The sequence below is a fragment of the Sinocyclocheilus anshuiensis genome, unplaced genomic scaffold (genome assembly GCF_001515605.1).
Source record: "Sinocyclocheilus anshuiensis isolate Anshui unplaced genomic scaffold, SAMN03320099.WGS_v1.1 scaffold38, whole genome shotgun sequence".
NCBI classification, from domain to species: Eukaryota; Metazoa; Chordata; class Actinopteri; order Cypriniformes; family Cyprinidae; genus Sinocyclocheilus; species Sinocyclocheilus anshuiensis.
Window position 1 is genome coordinate 2,414,111 of NW_015544213.1, and position 19,974 is coordinate 2,434,084.

Genomic DNA, 19,974 nt, shown 5'->3' on the forward strand with positions numbered 1-19,974 from the left:
AAAATCGAATTAAATATATATATATATATATATATATATATATATAATTGCTTAATTAATTGAAATAAAATTAAAAAGAAAAATTATAAAGGATTTATATAATATGATTATTATGATATGAAAACTGAAATAAAAAATGAATTAAAACTAAATATTAAACAAAATGAATTAAAACTAAATAGAAATATTACAACAACAAAAAAACAAATAGAAATGACAAAAGCACATAAAATTAATACAAAATAAAATGAAAACTGAAAATAAAAGGGCTAACTCAAAATATTAATAATAAATAATACTATAATAGTACATAAATAACACTGTTAAGTTCACACAGAAACAACTGTTTTATAAAATGAGAGTAATTTAATTCATGAATCCATTCATTAAAAAAGTGATAGAATTAACTTGTTTAGAAATATATGACGGCTCAGCAACAGTCATATATTATATATTCATCTTGAGATGTATCAACATGTGCTGATACAGAATAAATCAACTGACTGTCATGAAGCTGGAAGTTGATCTGTGGCCTCACCTTGTGGATCTGCCTTCTTGAAGGCATTTCCCGCATCGATGTAGCTGGTGGCCGAATCGTGTTTATTCTGAAGCTGCATGTGAAGTCTGGCCGCCTGACAGAAAGCATTGCCTGCAGCTGGATACAGCAGAATATGAATATATAATAAACATCATAATATATCCTGTCAATTACAAACAAAGCTGTATAATTATTCAAGATAACATTAGGATAACTTCATTAATGATATTATATTCATTCAGAAATATTAATATTTCACAGTTGAACATATATAAAAATGCACAAAGGGTTCATGTTCAAACTATTTGTATGTATATTACATAATGACCTTTTAAGCATTATATAATACAACACCGCTGGTTAAATATGAAGCACGTCATGTCTGCACCACTAAAAAGCACATACCACTCCAGTTTTTGGCCATTTTGAACATGTTGGCCGCTCTGGCGTACATCTCACATGCCTCTTCCACTTTGTGATTTCCTCTGGAAGATGTGAGAAGATTCAGTTGTCTTTTTTCCAATTTAATACCTTAATGAAAACTATAATGCTTGCCTAACAAATCTATAAACCAGAAGGTAAACACTTTATTAATACTGATTAATATTGATTTACCAAGTCAAATTTGATTGTATGTATATTATTGGGTTAAGTCAGAAAATTATAGCTGGTAATAGCCTAGAAAACTTGTGTCCTGGTGGGAGTATTCAATCGGGTCAGTTTTCAAGTGCCTCATATCATATTAATTAAAACTATTTGAAATAAATCCGTTTCACACCATACTAGGTCAGAGCTTGTTTACTATAAATAACACTGAATATGTGCTGAATATGTCTGGGGTGTCAATAAAGCATCTCACTGTTGCTGTCGACACCGGGCTCTTCAAAAAATATGGATATAAACTGAAGAATGGCTTTAATCAGCCATTGTTGTAAAGTTTAAAATCATAAGTTATAATGATTAAAATAAAGTTGTACTTTTAAATATATATTTTAAAATTCGAATTTATTTGAATAAATATTTATTTTTATTAATCATAATATTTAAAATGAGTACACTTATACATACTTTATTACAATACATTTAATATTATTATTAAAATAGTACCATATCTTGTTTCACATTAACTTTAGATTATTATTACATAATGTGCAACAGACTAAAAATTCAAGTACATATGTAAACATTACTAAAATAAAAAGTCCATATGTAAACACGGTAGTACGATTGTACATGTGTTCCCTCTTTGTTAATATTATTATAGTGACATAAAAACAAGAAAAATAATGTAAATACCGCAGCCACTGCGCCACTAATGCGCTAAACACAAACCCCTTCACTTGGTGGCCCAATCATGAAATCACATCAGTTATTATCACTATTTCATTCATAATGATCATGCAAAAATCGTTATTTAAAAAGATCAACTATGCATTTTAATGAACAAGCCCTTTTTTCCATCGGTTGAAGCGCAAAGCGGCCTGTCACAGCTTGGGCCCTTGTACAATAAAATTCATATATATTTTTAGTTTTTATACAATTAAAAACTCAGCATTAACTAATTAACATAAAACCCAAGCTTGGCAACGTGATCATATTGAGAACATCTCTTAACAGACCAGCGGACTCGTCGGGTAAATAAATAGGGAAGTAAGCATGTATTTAATCTTACCCAAACATTCCTCCTAAAAAAGAGCCGGAAGACTTCACTTTCTTATCGGCTTCAGCCATAAGCTGAATTGCCTCCTTTTCTTTCCCGGAATTGTCCATTATTTCTGTAGTTAAATTAGCAGATAAACACTAAAATCTATTTTCGTTTATCTGCTCGTTTCTCTCGCGCTCTGTCACTATGGCAGCGGGGAATTACTGTCATTGCGTTTATTAAGCGTGGGCGTTCAGGACGCTCGAGCAAAGCATTATGGGATTTGTAGTTTTGCGACCGAGCTTAAATGAACGGCCGTTAAAAATAATCGAACACAAATAAACTACAACTCCCATATACACACACATAAATGCGCGTTACGTAATATTGCAATTTTTATATTGTAAGAAATTATGCCTGAATTTATTTTGAAATTATTGTACCAGCAATTGTATAAACTTAACGCCATTTTAACTAAACAATATTTGAATAAATGCGCGATTTGTAGTAGTTTTAATCTTCAGGATATGGTAAAATTATTATTATTATTTATTTTATTTTATTTTGATTAGATGTGTGGTTTAGTTTAGTTAGAGTATGTGAAGATAAAATATTGTAGGCTTAATTTTGGTTCATTACAGCTCATATATAAGTTGCATATATAAAGAGCAAGCTTTCACCACAATGTTGATTAATAAGCAACAGGCTCCTGCAATGCCACTGCAGATTATTATGACGAAAAATAAATGCACATTACATACTGAGCACTAGATGGTACTGTAGATCGCCAGACTAGTTCACTACAAGAAGTTCCAAGGGCTGAAACATTGAAAGTAGCTCAATATTAGATTTCTATCTTTACTAATTGTGAATTTACTATTTGATCCAATATATTAAGACATATTGGGACATGAAAAGGTACTGAATAACAAGAATAACCAATCTATAAACACAAATGTAAAAATCCAAGCTATCAGTGTGACATAGTGTGATATATCATAACATAGTGCATATCTTAAAGTTGTAAAGACAGCAAAACAGTGAAAGAAACAGGCTGAGGCATACAAATTTATAGGAGCGAGTACTTTCAAAACTCAAATCATCTACAACGTACAATAAAAGCATCACACCTTTCCTCTGTTTATACAAGATTCTTTTGAGGAAAGGGTGGTTTGTTTTCTTTCCTCTGCACTCGTTTGCAGCAATATGGGGAAAACAATTATGGGTACAATAACTTGTATTAAAACTAGCTAGACAGCATCTCTGGCCATTGTAAGTGGCTTATGAATGTGGGCAGCTCACTATGATTTCAGACAAAGCCTTCAGAGTGCAAGGGAGATTTGCTGGTGATTTTCCATTGATGCTTATATGTATAATGTGGGAGAACAAATAGGAAATGCTCAGCTGCGGCCAGAGCAGAATGTTAAATATTAATGGACACCACACAGCTGCAGAATGACGTTACACACCAAAGGCCACCTCACCTGTGACAGATAAAAGAGCATTTCAACATCAAACATTGAAACACCACATCTAGTGCCCTCGAATGAAGTCAGCTTACTCTAACATTCACAATCACCCTGTATCAAAGATTAAGTTTTTGAATTTTTGCTGAAAACATTGTATTTACAACTACTGCAGTTTTATTTTTCATCTACCTACTTTTTTTCACCCACAATTTATTCAACTCCAGTCTTTTAACGTAAAAATTACATGCAACCTTTTTTGCAAATACTTTCAATCTTAGTCTATGTTTACTTTGTGTATGTTTTATTTATTTAGAATGTTTTTAATTAAATATGATTACGACAGCATGACCAGGTCCTGGAAATGAAATATTTTCTTATTTATAATATTATTCAATGCTAAATAATTTTCACATAAAATATATATTAGTATTATAATTTGTATTGCTATTATAATTTTTTATATTTTTCATATTCAGCATTCAAAATGTAACCAACAAGCACCATAGCACAGCAATATTTGCATACTAAATTATGGTTACCTGATAAATTTTTTCTTGAAAAAAAAAATCACAATTTATTCATGGAAAGTGAACAATATATTGCTGTGTTGCTAACTGGCATCCTTTTTCTATATACTGCACTATAAGGCGTATTAGCCATTTTATAGCCTGAATTTGTAGTATACACTTTCATTCCTATATTATGTAGTGCACTATTTTCTACCCATAATGCATAATCTTATTTGTAGTGCCCAAGGATTTGGTCATTTTGGGATCACCCCGAACAAAAGGAAAGACCCAGCTTTCATTGGTAATAAATATGTTTATTCTGGCTCTCAGAGCATTGTTCTGGTTTATGTTGGCATGGTGACATCCACAACATTGAATGTGGATTCATACAGCAAGTTGCTGGAGACCAGTGTGGCATTGAACAGCAAACATGCATGAATTCACTGCCCTGTAGTGAGAAGCAGAATAAATATCTGCTGAGAGACAAGGTCACACTGACACTCAGCAGCATATACAGGTTTAACGAGGCACATTCATTCAAATATATACCCATTTACAGTGAAGAGCTCATGTCAACTGCCCATCTGAATAAAAAGAAGATTCAATTTTGTTCTGCTTAAACCATCAGAGTTTCATTTAAGAATTAATTTGTGGATGGATATAATAGTGAAAAGATAATTATATACAGGGGAGGAACATGTTCAAGTCACAAGTGTCTTTTGAGATTTTAAAGAGGCAGGCCTCACTCTTAGCTACTGAAATACAATAGCTATTGATAGCTTTTAAATAATTTGAATTATTCAGTCTTATTTGTATGGCATAATAATCCTCAATTTTTGTTGTTCAAGAAATTGAAATACTATACCGTGTTAACGTTCAATACTGATTTCGCAGATAAAGAAATCGATAAATACTTGGAAGAGAAAAAAAACAGGTGTTCCCTAGAAACTCTCAACAGAATATTAAGAATTATAAAACAAATATTACTCATTCTATACAGCTTTTTTTCCATCACAATATACAGCAAATTGGCTAAATAAAGCAAAAATATTGCCTTTGTGGAAGTTAGCGTTGTGTAATTGTCCCCAATATCATTCTTTACACGATTATACTCTAAAACATCTCAGGCTTAAGTTTGGCTTAATGACAGAGTGCATTTGTGCCTTAGTTCTGGTGCTTTGTTGGAAGATTACAGACATAGAGTGAAGGTGGACTGGCTGTGTGGGTCTCAAGAGGAACTGAGGCCGGAATCTGACTCCCCGTTGGCCTCCTGGGCTTTTCCTGCACACGGCATGGAGGAGCAGGGAATGCTGTAGGAGGAGCAGGCACATGTTTGAATGACCTCCTTTAGAGTTCCACCCTGTTCCTCTACTTTGAAGATGTTTGGCTGCTCGAGTTTGTCATCACAGATTCTTTGGACAAAGAAATGGTGCAAAACATTGTTTTAGCTGTGTGTCAATCTGTGGGAAAGAAAGAGTGTCATCTAACAAGGACAAAGCTATAAGGAAGTTTCATTAACATAAAAATAGCCATCCAAAGTGAAGGGGAGGGGATCATACCAAGGTTTTGACCAAGAGCAAAAAATGTGAGTAGATTTCACTGTAGTTTTCAGTGTTTTATGATAAGCATCTCCATATCTTTGCCATAGCATGCTTTTAATTTCGGCTACTGACCTTGGAGTAGACAGAATATTTAATATGACAAATGAAAACGAAGCTTTGAGCATTACAAGTATAGTCTGTGCAACCAAACATTAAAAAGTCTTTGTTGGGCAAAAAACAACTCCAGAAAACATGGAAATTAGGACAGTTTGTGACACAGGACAGTGAGACAGGTTAAACAGACTGTGATTGTACCCCCATAGCCTCATTTTCATCCTATCAAATTAAAGTTAACATGAACTGCTGTCGCAACCTATTCTACTTCAGTAGTCTGAATGAAAATGTATATACAATTTCAATTTCAAATTACAATTGTTTCCGAACTGGATCCTTTCAAATAAGAATCAATTCAGACCGCATGCAAGTTAAAATAAACACAATAAAAAAATAGTCAGTTACTCCATAAAAAGTTTCTTTCTGCTGAACACAAAAGCAGATATAATACTGTAGTAGTATGGAATATAGTATGGAAAAAAATACTATGGAAGTCAAAGGCGTTTTGAAAACAACATTCTTCAAAATTTCTTCTTTTGTGTTCAGCAGAAGAAAGAAACTTATACAGGTTTGAAACAAGTGGAGGGTGAGTAAATGATGACAGAGTTATCATTTTTGAGTGAACTATCCCTCTAAGATGACCCATTATTATGCCTTCTTTAGTATATAAATTGTTTATATTAAGATCAGGGATGTACATTTAAAACATATATTTTGAATTGCACGTTGACTTTATTTATGATGTCTACTCTCACTAAGGTCAAAAAATTAAAAACAAGCCACATTCTCTTTCAGAATAAACAAAAACAACAGCCTGAAAATCCAACCTCACTGCTTTGGGACTTCTCACAGCTCTGGGATGTTATTTAGATTCACAAGAACAGGATATTCATTAAATGTTTATTCACCAGTGTCAGAAATTCAGAAAACATGATAGCATTTAAAGGATATCCATGGAAACTGGAACAACTTCATTCATTTATATGTGCGAGGGACCTAAATATTTGTGACAAGGAAAGTCACAGTTGACATCAACAAGTCTTCTACCACGATGTTTCTACCATCATGGTGTCAGATGATATATGTGTGATTAAGAGCATTATGCATACTGATGGGCTCTTTTCCGTTGGCTCTTGGAAAATTTGTTTATGTTCTTCATTATCCATTACAAATGACATGCCAAAACATGTTCAGTAAGCACTCGGCTATTAAAAATACATCCCATATGTACCCCCAAGGAATAAAACATTGTTTATTCATGAAAAAGGAGTCATTATTGCAAATGTGTCGGAAAAGCACTCATCACGATTTATAATCTTCTATAATTATTCTAACACATAATTTTTATAATATTATAATAACAGACGATCGAATTCGAATATAGTTGGGTTTAAAGGGCTCATATGATGCGATTTAAATTTTTCCTTTCTCTTTGGAGTGTTACAAGCTCTTGGTGCATAAAGAAGATCTGTAAAGTTGCAAAGACTAAAGTCTCAAAACCAAAGAGATATTCTTTATAAAAGTTAAGAGTCAACCACGCCTACCTAAAACGGCTCGTTCTAACATGCCCCCACATGTCTACATCACGATGTGGGAAGATTTGCATAACGCCGCCCAAATGTTCACGCAAAGGAAGAAGCCATAACTTTTATTCTCGCTGTAGTATTGTTGCCGCCGCCGCCATGTCGTGAAGACGCTGTGTGTTTCGTTGTGAAAGCGAAACTACTTTGTTTGGCCTTCCAAAAGAGGACGATATCCGCTTCGTCGTGCCTAGAGCTGATCCATGTTGGTTGCTGAGGAAATACATAAATTTCGCGCTGTGGATCGCCGGATCGGCTTTCACCGTGGAAGAAGTGGAGTCCAGCCCGGGGTCATCACATGTGGTTGCCGCAAGCCTCCTGTCGAATCCGCAGGCCGCCGCTCACTCAAGCCCGCAGTGTGTGACGCTGTGTGACGTTTTGAACCTTAAACTGCATAAACATTTCATTACACCAAATACACAAAATGTTATTTTTAGCAACATCATATGACCCCTTTAAGTTGGGTTTACTGGCACAGCAAATACGTTTAGAGTGAGATAATTCATATATAGATAAATGCAGCTTTTTTCTGCCATGCCTTTATCAAGATCCTCAATCATGCTGGTTTGAGAGCAGAAGCCATTAATTCATCCATCCATCCATTTATTCATTCATTTATCCTTCAATGATTAAGTCATCGAGGTCCATGAAGGGGATTCATGCACTGTTAACGTGGCTAGTACTGAAAAATTCACAGTGGAAATAAAACAAATGCACATCTGCACTGTAATTTGTGTAATATGGGTTCTGGGGGGTAAACTAAGTCACCCATATATAGAGGAAGTCTCGGATGCTCAGAATGATGTAACAGGCAGCTGAACCGCAACCCAGTGCTGAATCATTTGAATAAAAGCTACTCAAAAACAAATCTCCACAGTTTTACTGCCTCACATCATTGGTGTAAAACAATACGGTTCTCTTGGTGCTAGTCGGTGAGAATGACAAGTCAGGAAGCAGCCAAATGCCAATAAAAAAACAAACAAACAACTAGGAAACAGATGACATTACGGGCATCAGAGGAAGTTGAAGCATTATGCTTTGGCACCAAGCATTCATGTATTCTGAAAAAAGAGGCAAATTACCATAAAAAGGTGTGAGGAATATTTAAAAAAGGGACTAAAAGTCAATAAAGAGTCAATAATGCATATAAATATTTGGTTACCAAGGAAAAATCACATCAAACAAATCAAAGGTTAAAACTGAAATCTTTTCAAGACTGTTTGGTAGTAATACGTTATCGTTGTATATAATTAAGGATGTAACGATTCACTCAACTCCTGATGTGATTAACGATACCGATTCACAATTCGATTTTTTCTAAACAAAATTAGAATTTAAGACAAATTATAAATGAAAAGGTGTGCTTTTATTATTGCTTGGACAAAATGCTGCACATTTCTTTGTGAAACAGAAATATGTCAAATAACAAAACTAAATTGAAATTTTAAAACAAACCCTAAATCTAATCAAATAAATAAGACAAAAAAATCTCTTCATATAAACAAAGGCTACCTGTGCTCTTTCCATTCAAAATTAGAGGCAACCACTGCATTTGAATCACAATCCAAACAAAGATGCTGAATACATGCAGCATGAGCAGTTTTTTAAAATCTAAATTAGATTGCATAATTTGACATTTTAAAACAAAGACAGAATGCTCTGACTTTAGTTTTGTGAAACTATACTACATGAAACATCTGCACGAAACAAAGAGCAGAAGCTCTGAATGAGACGCAGATTCACTCTCTGACAGCAGGTGGCGCTCATGGAACAGCAGATACAGCGTTTCCTTGGTTACCGCTGTAAACAAAGCAGCGCTGCACTTATGAGTGCTGCTTTAATATGAATTATACAGAGATGAGATGAAAAGAAAATATCTAAACTTTTCTAAAGACAGCCAGTTCCCCTCAAAGATACATTCATATAAACTCCCACCCCCAAATGTATCGCGATTCGTTTAACATCTCAACTGATTTGAATCGTCACATATTTGTATCGATTTTCATCCGGCTCGCGTTGATTCGTTACATCCCTATATATAATTATTGTATACATGTATAGAAAGTACAGATTTAAGTATTGTGTGTGTGTGTGTGTATATATATTAGGGCTGCGATATTTAATGCGCATCTTGTCAGAAAGCCGGTTCTGTAATTTTACACAAAATAAATGACAAACTAATACTAAACAAAAAAAAATTAAATCATACAGGTTTGGAATGAGCAGAGGTAAGTACATGATGACAGAATTTTCATTTTTGGGTGAATTATTCCTTTAAATTTCAATAAAAAGGAACAGAGTTTCTCTAAGCAGGTCTTGAGGGTTTTACTACAGTAGAGAAGGAGGCTCATACTCCTATTAATGTATTAATAATAATTATTATTATTATTGCGCGCGCGCAAATGAGGAGCCTGTAGCTGTTGAAGGAGTCTCCAACCACAAACACAGATACATATCATCTGCTGATATAACGTATTTCGTTGCACTTTAACAAGTAATCTGAACGGCCTATATATGTGCAATATTTTAACCAAGCCCTCATATCGCGATACATATTGATATTGAATTATTGTCCAGCCCTAGTTGTATCCGGATATATATGAACTAGCTGTTTTAAATATTTTTGTATTTAACATGTTAGTCTATCATTATGCTTGAAACTATATTATTTAGATTCGTGGTGCTTCCATAGGCTCCCTCACTCTCTCGCACGCGGTTTACAACACCAAATAGTTATGAAATAGCCTATGACAAGTACAGTGAGTCTCTCTCTTGCCCCCACCCACCCACGCACGATAATATCATCTATCGGCGATCTCACGGACTGGCGATATGACGATTTGAAAAATTACCATATCGCCCAACACTAGTCACCCCTGCAACTCGTTAAAACAACACGCAGGGCAAGCCGAAATGTTCTGAAGTGTGGTTACATTTCTAGGGCCATATGGTTTCTGAGAAAACGCGGACGGGATCACGGAGTCCATTCATAAAAACGTAATTTACTCTATAGCGCGGAATGCCACGGAATTCATCAATTTTGGACGAATAAATCAAAAGTTCGATTAATTCGACTCTCGATATGAGAGCAGAAGATAATTCTTTAAGAAACATTAAAAATCTTGCAGTTCAAAAACCTTTGACTGGTAGTGTAGGCTGATTATTCTTATAGATTGAAACGTGCATTAACCAGGATAAAGAGTATGAAACGTGCTCCGAGTTGCTTCAGAAAACAAAAAAATAGAGCAACAACAAAAGCATGTTGCTGGAAATGGGTTTATTATTGAAAATGCAAACTGATTGTGTGCCAGCAGGAGGCGCTGTGAGAGCGGTGGAACTAACGGTTTCTCCAGTAATGGCTGTAAACAAAGCAGCTCCGCTCATGAACGCTACTTTATCAGATAAAAATGCCATCTAAACTATTCTGAAGACAGTCGGTTCCCTTCAGAGATACATTCATATAAAACACCCGCGACGCGTTTTGATTTTGAAACGTGCAGTGCTCATGTTTATTCAACGAAGTCAAACGCCACAAATAAATAAATGTATGGGAAACACTGGTAATGTATATCGAAATATCGGAAATGTGTTTAAAAATCATATCACCGTTATTGAAAAAAATTATATCGCGATACATATTGATATTGAATTATTGTCCAGCCCTAGTTGTATCCGGATATATATGAACTAGCTGTTTTAAATATTTTTGTATTTAACATGTTAGTCTATCATTATGCTTGAAACTATATTATTTAGATTCGTGGTGCTTCCATAGGCTCCCTCACTCTCTCGCACGCGGTTTACAACACCAAATAGTTATGAAATAGCCTATGACAAGTACAGTGAGTCTCTCTCTTGCCCCCACCCACCCACGCACGATAATATCATCTATCGGCGATCTCACGGACTGGCGATATGACGATTTGAAAAATTACCATATCGCCCAACACTATGACGGACCTCAGAACTGGTTTTACTGGATACACTTTACAGCTACATTTTTTCCACATACATACACAGTGATATTTACACAGCCGGAGGTTATGTCTGATTGTAACTAATTGAAAAGTGCATATATGTCATAAAGTGCATTACATAAACACAGAACATCGCTGATTAGATTAACCTTTACCCAGAATGAAACGCAGCTTCACTTAGACATGTGCTGATATGCCTGGGCCATCAGGGAAGAGCCATACTGTAAACCACTACGTCATTTATACAGAAATGCATGCACGATCATTGATGATGTTGAAAGAGTCAACATGGCACTCAAATTATGTATGACAACATCACCTCTTGTGGGTTTATGCAATATGTTCTAATAGTTTTTGTTTCTTATGCCAAAAACACAACTGACCATTTTCCACCCCTTTTCTTACTTAAACAGACTGATATTGCTACTGTACCTTTATGACGTTTATATATCTTTATGACTTTGCTCCTGTACCTTTATGACTAGCTGATTTGGTTTTCACATGTGAAAAGTTCAACAATATATTGTCAATATGTAGTACAAGTAAACATTTAATCAATATTCTCAGCCCTACTAAAGACTGCTGTTGGAGGAACTGAAGGTTCCCTAGTACAGAAAGACAAATTATAGCCCACCTGTCGTATATGAGGCCATCAATGCCCTGTTCCCTCAGCTTCATCCTGTTCTCATGGTCGTTGTTATAGTCGCCCCAGCAGAAGACCACCAACCCTTTAGACTGAGCCTCTCTGATGAACTCCATGTTTCGCAAGAGCTCATCAGTGTGAGCACTGATTCCCTGTGAACACATACAAAAAAGTCTTTATTTAGTCTTTGTCATGAAATTTGACATGGCACCGCTTGATGCTGCCAAACTGGCTGTCTCTGTCTCTGAAGTATCAACAGCTGTGCTGTCACACCACTGATCTCTTACCAGTATGTTCTCACTCTGAGCAAAGCTCATGGCGATCTTAGTGCTCTGACAGCGGATGTCCATGAGTTCAGGGTAGAGGTCTGTCACTCCTTGGGTCAGAAACAGGATGGGGTATTTGTTCTGTTTTTGCCTCACCCTGAAGAAGACAACACAATTTATTTAAACTTAAAAACAAAATCAAGGTTGACTATTTACTTACTTAAAGGAATAGTTCCCCCCAAAATGGAAATTGGCTAAACATTTACTCACCTTCAGGCCATCCAAGATGTAGTTGAGTCTGTTTCTTCATCAGAACAGATTTGGAGACATTTATCATTCCATCACTTGCTCACCAGTTGATCCACTGCAGTGAATGGGTGCCGTCAGAATGAGAGTCCAAACAGCTGATAAAAACATCACAATAATCCACAAGTAATCCACACCACTCCAGTCCATCAGTTAATGTCTTGTGAAGTGAAAAGCTGTGTTTGTAAGAAACAAATCCATCATTAAAGCGTTTTTAACTTTAAACCATTGCTTCTGGCCAAAATACAAGTCCATAATCCATAACGCTTCCGTCAGGGAAAAAGTCACCTGTTGTCCTCTCACATCAAAATCCACCAACATATTTGTTTAGAAATGTGTAAAAGGTGCTTGATTTGTGCATATTTCTCTCCTGATTCAGACTAGATGACTTTTTCACTGGAGAAAGCAATATTATAGATTATGGACTTGTATTTTAGTTTGAAGCAACAGTTTGAAGTTAAAAACATCTTGATGATGAATCTTTATGTTTGTCACAAGCACGCAGCTTTTCGCTTTATGACATTAATTGATGGACTGCAGTAGTGTGGATTACTTATGGGTTATTGTGATGTTTTTATCAGCTGTTTGGACTCTCATTCTGACGGCACCCATTCACTGCAGAGGATCCACTGGTGAGCAAATGATGCAATGCTACATTTCACAAACTCATCTACAATCTTGGATGGCCTGAGGGTAAGAAATTTTCAGCCAATTTTAATTTCTAAGTGGACTGTTTCTTTAATAAATGTCCCTGGACATATTGTATATTTAAAAAAAACATATTGTTGGTTTATACTGTGCTTAAATTGGCTGCTATAGTAAATATATATAACCTTCAAAATCTGTGCATTTATAGAATATGCATGTGAACAAGGCCTCTTACATTGTGCAAACATCAGGATCAAAACATGAGAAGACTATTCTCCTATTGCCGGCGTTCTGCAGCACACAGGTAAGGATGATATCCAAGAACTGATTCATGTTGAAGTAGGAGGAGAGTTTACCATCCCAGGAGCCATCCTGTTTGGAGAAACAAATACAATGAGGGTGTTTTTCTCTCCGGTAACACTGAGATCAAACCACCGCACACATCACTTTAGGCAACACAAACCTTGAACTGAGAAATCCACTTCAGCTCAATGTTGAATCCCACATGATCTGGAACAGCCTGGAATATCTGGAACATGACATCAAATGAGAAAAGAGGTTAACCAAGCAGTACAGGTGGGCAATATAAGCAAACATTTATCACAATTTTCTTAAAATTTTGGTTGATAAAAGAGGTGAAAAAGTTACTTAAACTACAAAAGAAAAAAAAAAAGTAAAAAAAAAATAAATATATATATATTCCTGAGGTCAAAATTTTATATGAAAAGATAAAGCTGTCATACCTGTGAAAGGGAAGGGAAAGACTGGTGCTCATCTATATACTCCTCTTCATCCTGCAAGTCTAGGCAAAGCAACACCACACAAACAATCATCTTTATCTATTCAACAGTTAACTGTTTATTTAGCGCGATACAGCTCAACAGAGGCTTGGGTTTTAAGCCATAAACCATACCAACCAGATCCGAGATAAATAACAACACTGATTTACAGCAAAAAAATAACTTATCTAATGTTAGGTGAAATAGGCGTAAAACATTGTTTAACAAACTCAAAGCTAATAACTGGTCTGTCTTGAAAGATTTAATACTTATCGCTAAAAAAAATAATTATGGAGATTTTGAATGAGATTTAGATTTTTGGAACCTGACTATTGCTCTCTATAGGTACACTCTTCTTCAACAAAACCTAAACAGACAAAACACTGCACATTAATCTGTCATTAAAGCCATCAGCTAGTTTAACAAGTTGTTATATAATGATCTGCATTTGTATTGTACTTTTGTGACACAAATCAATCAAATTCTACCTTTGTGGTCATGAACTTCCATGGCAGTTGTGTGGACGAGCTGAGAAAGACAAACACAAGCGCACTCATCAATATCAACATGGAGATAATTGCATTTAATTGATCAATCACAGTAAAAGAATGTGAAATAAGTCTTACTTTTAAAAGCTGAAGTTGATCAAATGTAAGATCCTTGACAGGAACTTCGAACAATACCATTGAGTTCTTGTCAGTTTTCTATAAAAGAACACAAGAAATGTAAAGCACAAGGGAAGATAGAAGTTTTAATCAGAGTTTATGACTGTTCCAAGTCTGAATTTTAAAGGTTTAATAGGAAGTCTTCAATCGGAGTCAAAACAAAAGCTACACTGAAGGACACAAAATGAGTTGTTGAAATGATAGTTCAAATAGTGACTTTTCACTGTCAAGTAATAAGAGCAAAATGTAAATGTTACCTTTTTAATAGAAATGCAGCAGGTGAGATCGTGGTACACGATTGGAACTAAATCTTCAGATAGATGAACATCAAACTCTACATAAGCAGCTCCCTGTGAAAAAAAACAGATATGCCTTGGCCTTATATTTCATATAACAAAATTTTATGTATTTTGGTTGAGTTGCATTCTTTATTTACACTCACATGGTTGGCCGCACTTAGAAATGAGGCAATTGTGTTTTCCCTGATCTTGTGATGTCTGAAATAAAAGAGAATCATATTTTCTTTCAGCAACATATTTCTTTCTGTTAAACATGCACTTCTCTCTCAAACTCTGTTCATGCAGCAACCCTCAGGTGTGCTTGTTGTGTTTTCATACTTTTGAATTTTTGCACAGCCTGTGTAACAGGCTCTGTAAAAAACTGTAGAGTCAATACACACCTTAGATGACTGAAAAGCAACATTTGTTAAACTTAAAAACAGCAACAACAACAACAAAAACAGGACTGATGTAAACATTTTTTTTTTTACTTACAATTTCAGTGCAAATTGTCAGGGGATCTGAATGTATTTTACTATTGTGAAATAGTAATTGTAACTATTTGTAATTGAAAATTGTAATTAAATAAAAAATATTAATTTGCAAGACCATTAACCTTTTTTTGCATTGTGACATTATTATCATGAAAATAAAGCACATATTCCTCCTGCCTAATTTGCAATGCAAAATCTCAATGATCCTAAAAATTAGGGTAATTAGGAGAAAATACCACTTTTAATTTTGGTGAAATGTGACACAGACATCACTTTTCCCCTCTGTAAAAATCTTGCACAGATGCCTTGTGGGCCTACCCATCCTAAATTCAAGCGGACAGGCTCAGGATTCTTGTAGCAGCATGCCGACATGCCGATCATCCACACTGTTGCTACTCACTTGAGAGCAAGTGTGCTTCCTGCTCCTCTGTGTCCAACATCCAAAGCGCTCCTTTTCTTCCAGTATTTGGTAAAAGACTGCCTCATGTCACACTGAAAGCCTTGAATAGGACGTGTCACCAAGTAATCCACTGAAATCCCATCAAGAATAAAAGCATTTACTTTAGTCAATACTTAATCATTTACATTAGTGAAGTCAACACTTAATGCTTAAGGCTACGTTTACACTAGTGCGTTTTCATTTTAAAACACATAACTTTTGCTACGGTTACGCCTGTTGTTTACACTACTCCGGCGTTTTCGAACCTTGAAAACAGAGCCTTTCGAAAACGCTGCAGACCCCGTTTTAGTTTGAAAACTCTGGGGTTGTGTTTCAGTGTAAACGGACCAAAATTGAGGCTTTTGAAAATGATGGCGTGCTGCCCACATTCGCTCTGTGTATCCTTGAAGACCGTGTAAACAATAACATCATGCTCATTGTTGTATCTGCATGAATGGTCATGTGACCTGCGTTTTCGGTTTTGTGTGCATGCAGTGAAAGAACAGATTCCATCATGGGCGGCAGGAATGTGCATTAGTTTTATGGTGTACAAATGAGATGTTTAGACTTTGAACGTCAGTGCATTGTGGTACTGATTATACCTCTAACTTTTCCAATTGTCTGTCTGGAATTTCGGCTCATGATGGGTAGTGTGACCACACCCTGATCTTTGCCACTCTCCACGAAAAAAGATGACAAGAGGCATGCGGTGCCCACGTAGCCTGGATGGACATCATCCTGAACCACGGTCTCACTCAGGTCCTCCTAAACAACAAAGATGTGACATAACAGCCATAAGTCACCAACAGGATTCATGCAAAATAAATGTAAATTTAAAGGGGTCATATGATGCTGCTAAAAAGAACATTATTTTGTGTATTTGGTGTAATGAAATGTGTTTATGTGGTTTAAGGTTCAAAAACACATTATTTTCACCACTGATTTCTAGTCATGTCCTCTTTTGGAAGGCCAAACAAAGTAGTTTCGCTTTCACAACGAAACAGCGTCACATAGTGAGGGCCTTGAGTGAGCGGAGGCCGGCTTGAGTGAGCAGAGGCGGGCGGGCTTGAGAACGGCGCAGCCGGCAGATTTGACGAAGGAGTCCACATGTGACGACCCCGGGCTGGACTCCGCTTCGTCCACGGTGAAAGCCGATCCGGCGATCGACAGCGCGAAGTTGATGTATTTCTTCAGCGACCAGCACGGATCAGCTCTAGGCATAACGAAGCGGATATCGTCCTCTTTTGGAAGGCCAAACTAAGTAGTTTCGCTTTCACAACGAAACACAGCGCCTTCACAACATGGCGGCGGCAACAACAATACTACAGCGAGAATAAAAGTTACACTTTCTTTCTTTGCGTGAACATTTGGGCGGTTATGCAAATGCAAATCTTCCCACATCGTGACGTAGACATGTGGTGGCGTGTTAGAACGAGCCGTTTTAGGTAGGCGTGGTTGACTCTTAACTTTTATAAAGAATATCTCTTTCGATTTGAGACTTTAGTCTTTGCAACTTTACAGATATTCTTTATGCACCAAGAGCTTGTAACACTCCAAAGAGAAAGGAAAAATTTAAATTGCATCATATGACCCCTTTAAAAAAAAAAAAACTCCATCAAAATGCTTTGTGATGCAGTTGTGGTCAAAATCTTCCTATTAAACAATACCAAAGGTTTCCGTACCTCAAAGAACTCAAAGGTGAGCTCTAGGTTGTCGGGGTCCATGGTGTGAATACTGTATTCGGTCCACTTGGAGGGTTCAAGGGCGTATCCACATTCTGGCTGGGAATGACGCGACTTATAATCGCTGTCACTGATCATACTGGTCTCCAGCGTAGTGGTCATCTTATGCAATGATGAAGGGCTTTCCTCTTCATCCTCCTCAAAACCTTCAAGCATCAGCTTCAATCTAAGGCAGCCATTGATTGGATGAATTATATTTTATTATTTTCTTTAAAATCGGCCATCAAAACAGTATAATGTGAATTTGAAAAGACAAATAAATGTTTAGTACATGGTCTAGAAGAAAATATAGTGTTTGAATTGGAAAAATAAGCCCTACTAAACTGCTTGCAATATTTTGCATCCCTACCATTAATTAACAGATCAATTTGACTAGTAATTGTTTTTTCAGGTGATTCTAACGGATTTCTAATGACCTTTATGAATAAATGTGACTGACTGACCTTGAAGTTTTCTAGGAGTTAAATATGTATTCTGTGAAGGATATTACCTGAAGCGTGACTTCTTAAATTGTTTCTTAGTAATAGATACTGGAGGTTTCACAGAGTAATGAAGCCTGAGACGAATTTCTGTCTGGCACGTCAACCAGCCAGAGTCCACACACTCAACACCACCTGCAGTTCAAACCAATTTTATTTGCATATTAAAGTAAGATGACATGATAATGTTTTGTTTTACATTAAAACTAAAGTTTATTCGTTTAAATGATCAAACTTACTATGGATTCCAAAATGTCCATCGTCAATCACAAGCTCTGGTTCTGCAAGACATAACTAAATTTAATATGGAAAGTCAACTGCTCCTGTTACACATCTACAGTTATATATATCTAAAGTTAAGAGGTACCAGTACAGAGCAAATTGACCCCAACCCATTTTCCAGTGCTGGCATGAGACATTCGTTTTCTGGTTTGTTTCTTAAACAATCAAAATATACAGATAAAAGAAGTGTTCAGTTTGCTCTGTACTGCCTGGTGCTCTAAACGTTTGTAGCCTGTATTTTATACAAGCAAAAACTGGCCATGTTAGAATTTAAGTGTAACACTAGAGATAATTATAAAAGGATTATTAATTGGTTGCCAAAAAGTAACAATAATCTAAATGCATAATTCGGCAAGTGTTACCATGCAAGCAAATTGTTTTGTGGCAACACAAGCATAAAGAAATGCTGACAAACTTTTAAGGAACATAACACATAACATCTGGAGTAAACAGTTACATGATTAAAATGATGGACCCTGCCTAGTAAAAACTAAAAAAACAAAAAAAAAAAACTATAGATGCCCTTAAAATATATTGTTTTGCATAGTTTGTTAAATGCATGTGTGTTAAATGTCCGTTGTGCATGTAAATAAAGAAGCGTTAAATACATGTGTGCTTTACAATACAGTTTAATGTAGTTTTTAATATAAAAATCAACTCAAGATAATTAAAGCAATTATTTAACAAAAAAATAAATACATTTCAAAGAAAAAAAATGCATTGTGCTTGTAAATAAAAGAGCATTTAATACATCCTTTACATGGTTTAAATATAAAAATGAACTCAAAATAATAAAAAAATGTGTGTTGTGCATGTAAATAATGGAGTGTTAAATGCATGTGTGCTTTAAAATCATTTTTTTTTAAATGTAGTTTCTAATGTAAAAATCAACAATTAAAAATGAACGCAAGTATAAAAAAAAAACTAAAACTTTTTTTTTTCAAGAAAAATGTAAAGTGGCTAAGTTAGGGGAAGGCAAAAGAAAAAAAGCATTGCTTGTAAACCCAAGAATGTGCCAGTGAAAACTGCTTCGCTCTGTTTGTGTAGGAGGAGTAATAGTCCACTAAATGTTATGGTTTCTAATAATTAGGTTCCATTAGATTCCCTTAAGTGGCTTTTATTGACATTACATCTGTCCATGACGAATAACACTAAAATCAACATTAAAGACAACATGAAATCAAAATTTATTATTTTCTTCATAAAATACATCAATGAATCGTGCACATTAAGCTATTTACTTTATAAATAAATGCATCTGGTCTTATTGCGCATGAACCATTGATGCATGTTCTAAAGAAAATAATACATTTTGATTTCATGTTGTCTTTAATGTTGATTTTAGTGTTATTCGTCATGGACAGATGTAATGTCAATAAAAGCCACTTAAGGGAATCTAATGGAACCTAATTATTAGAAACCATAACATTTAGTGGACTATTACTCCTCCTACACAAACAGAGCGAAGCAGTTTTCACTGGCACATTCTTGGGTTTACAAGCAATGCTTTTTTTCTTTTGCCTTCCCCTAACTTAGCCACTTTACATTTTTCTTTAAAAAAAAAAGTTGTAGTTTTTTTTTTT

At 35.5% G+C, this 19,974-nt stretch overlaps 1 protein-coding gene and 1 pseudogene across 4 annotated transcripts in view; both read right to left on the bottom strand.

Annotated features, from left to right (window-relative positions):
• LOC107697180 (beta-soluble NSF attachment protein-like) overlaps positions 1-2,435 on the bottom strand; it is a 9,052-nt pseudogene extending 6,617 nt beyond the window's left edge.
• Positions 2,436-4,451: 2,016 nt separating this feature from the next.
• The window catches only part of LOC107697181 (glycerophosphocholine phosphodiesterase GPCPD1-like), a 20,747-nt gene continuing 5,224 nt past the window's right edge, over positions 4,452-19,974 (bottom strand). For all 4 annotated transcript variants that reach the window (XM_016497858.1, XM_016497859.1, XM_016497856.1 and 1 more), the window contains exons 6-20: positions 18,349-18,390; positions 18,121-18,244; positions 17,571-17,796; positions 16,491-16,653; positions 15,850-15,979; positions 15,120-15,174; positions 14,935-15,027; positions 14,639-14,716; positions 14,501-14,540; positions 13,977-14,035; positions 13,697-13,762; positions 13,469-13,605; positions 12,301-12,436; positions 12,005-12,165; positions 4,452-5,570 (exon numbers count right to left, since the gene is read on the bottom strand). In XM_016497858.1, the coding sequence (XP_016353344.1) occupies positions 5,387-5,570; positions 12,005-12,165; positions 12,301-12,436; positions 13,469-13,605; positions 13,697-13,762; positions 13,977-14,035; positions 14,501-14,540; positions 14,639-14,716; positions 14,935-15,027; positions 15,120-15,174; positions 15,850-15,979; positions 16,491-16,653; positions 17,571-17,796; positions 18,121-18,244; positions 18,349-18,390 (1,694 nt within the window). In that variant the 3' untranslated portion in view covers positions 4,452-5,386. The remainder of the gene's footprint in view (positions 5,571-12,004; positions 12,166-12,300; positions 12,437-13,468; positions 13,606-13,696; positions 13,763-13,976; positions 14,036-14,500; positions 14,541-14,638; positions 14,717-14,934; positions 15,028-15,119; positions 15,175-15,849; positions 15,980-16,490; positions 16,654-17,570; positions 17,797-18,120; positions 18,245-18,348; positions 18,391-19,974) is intronic.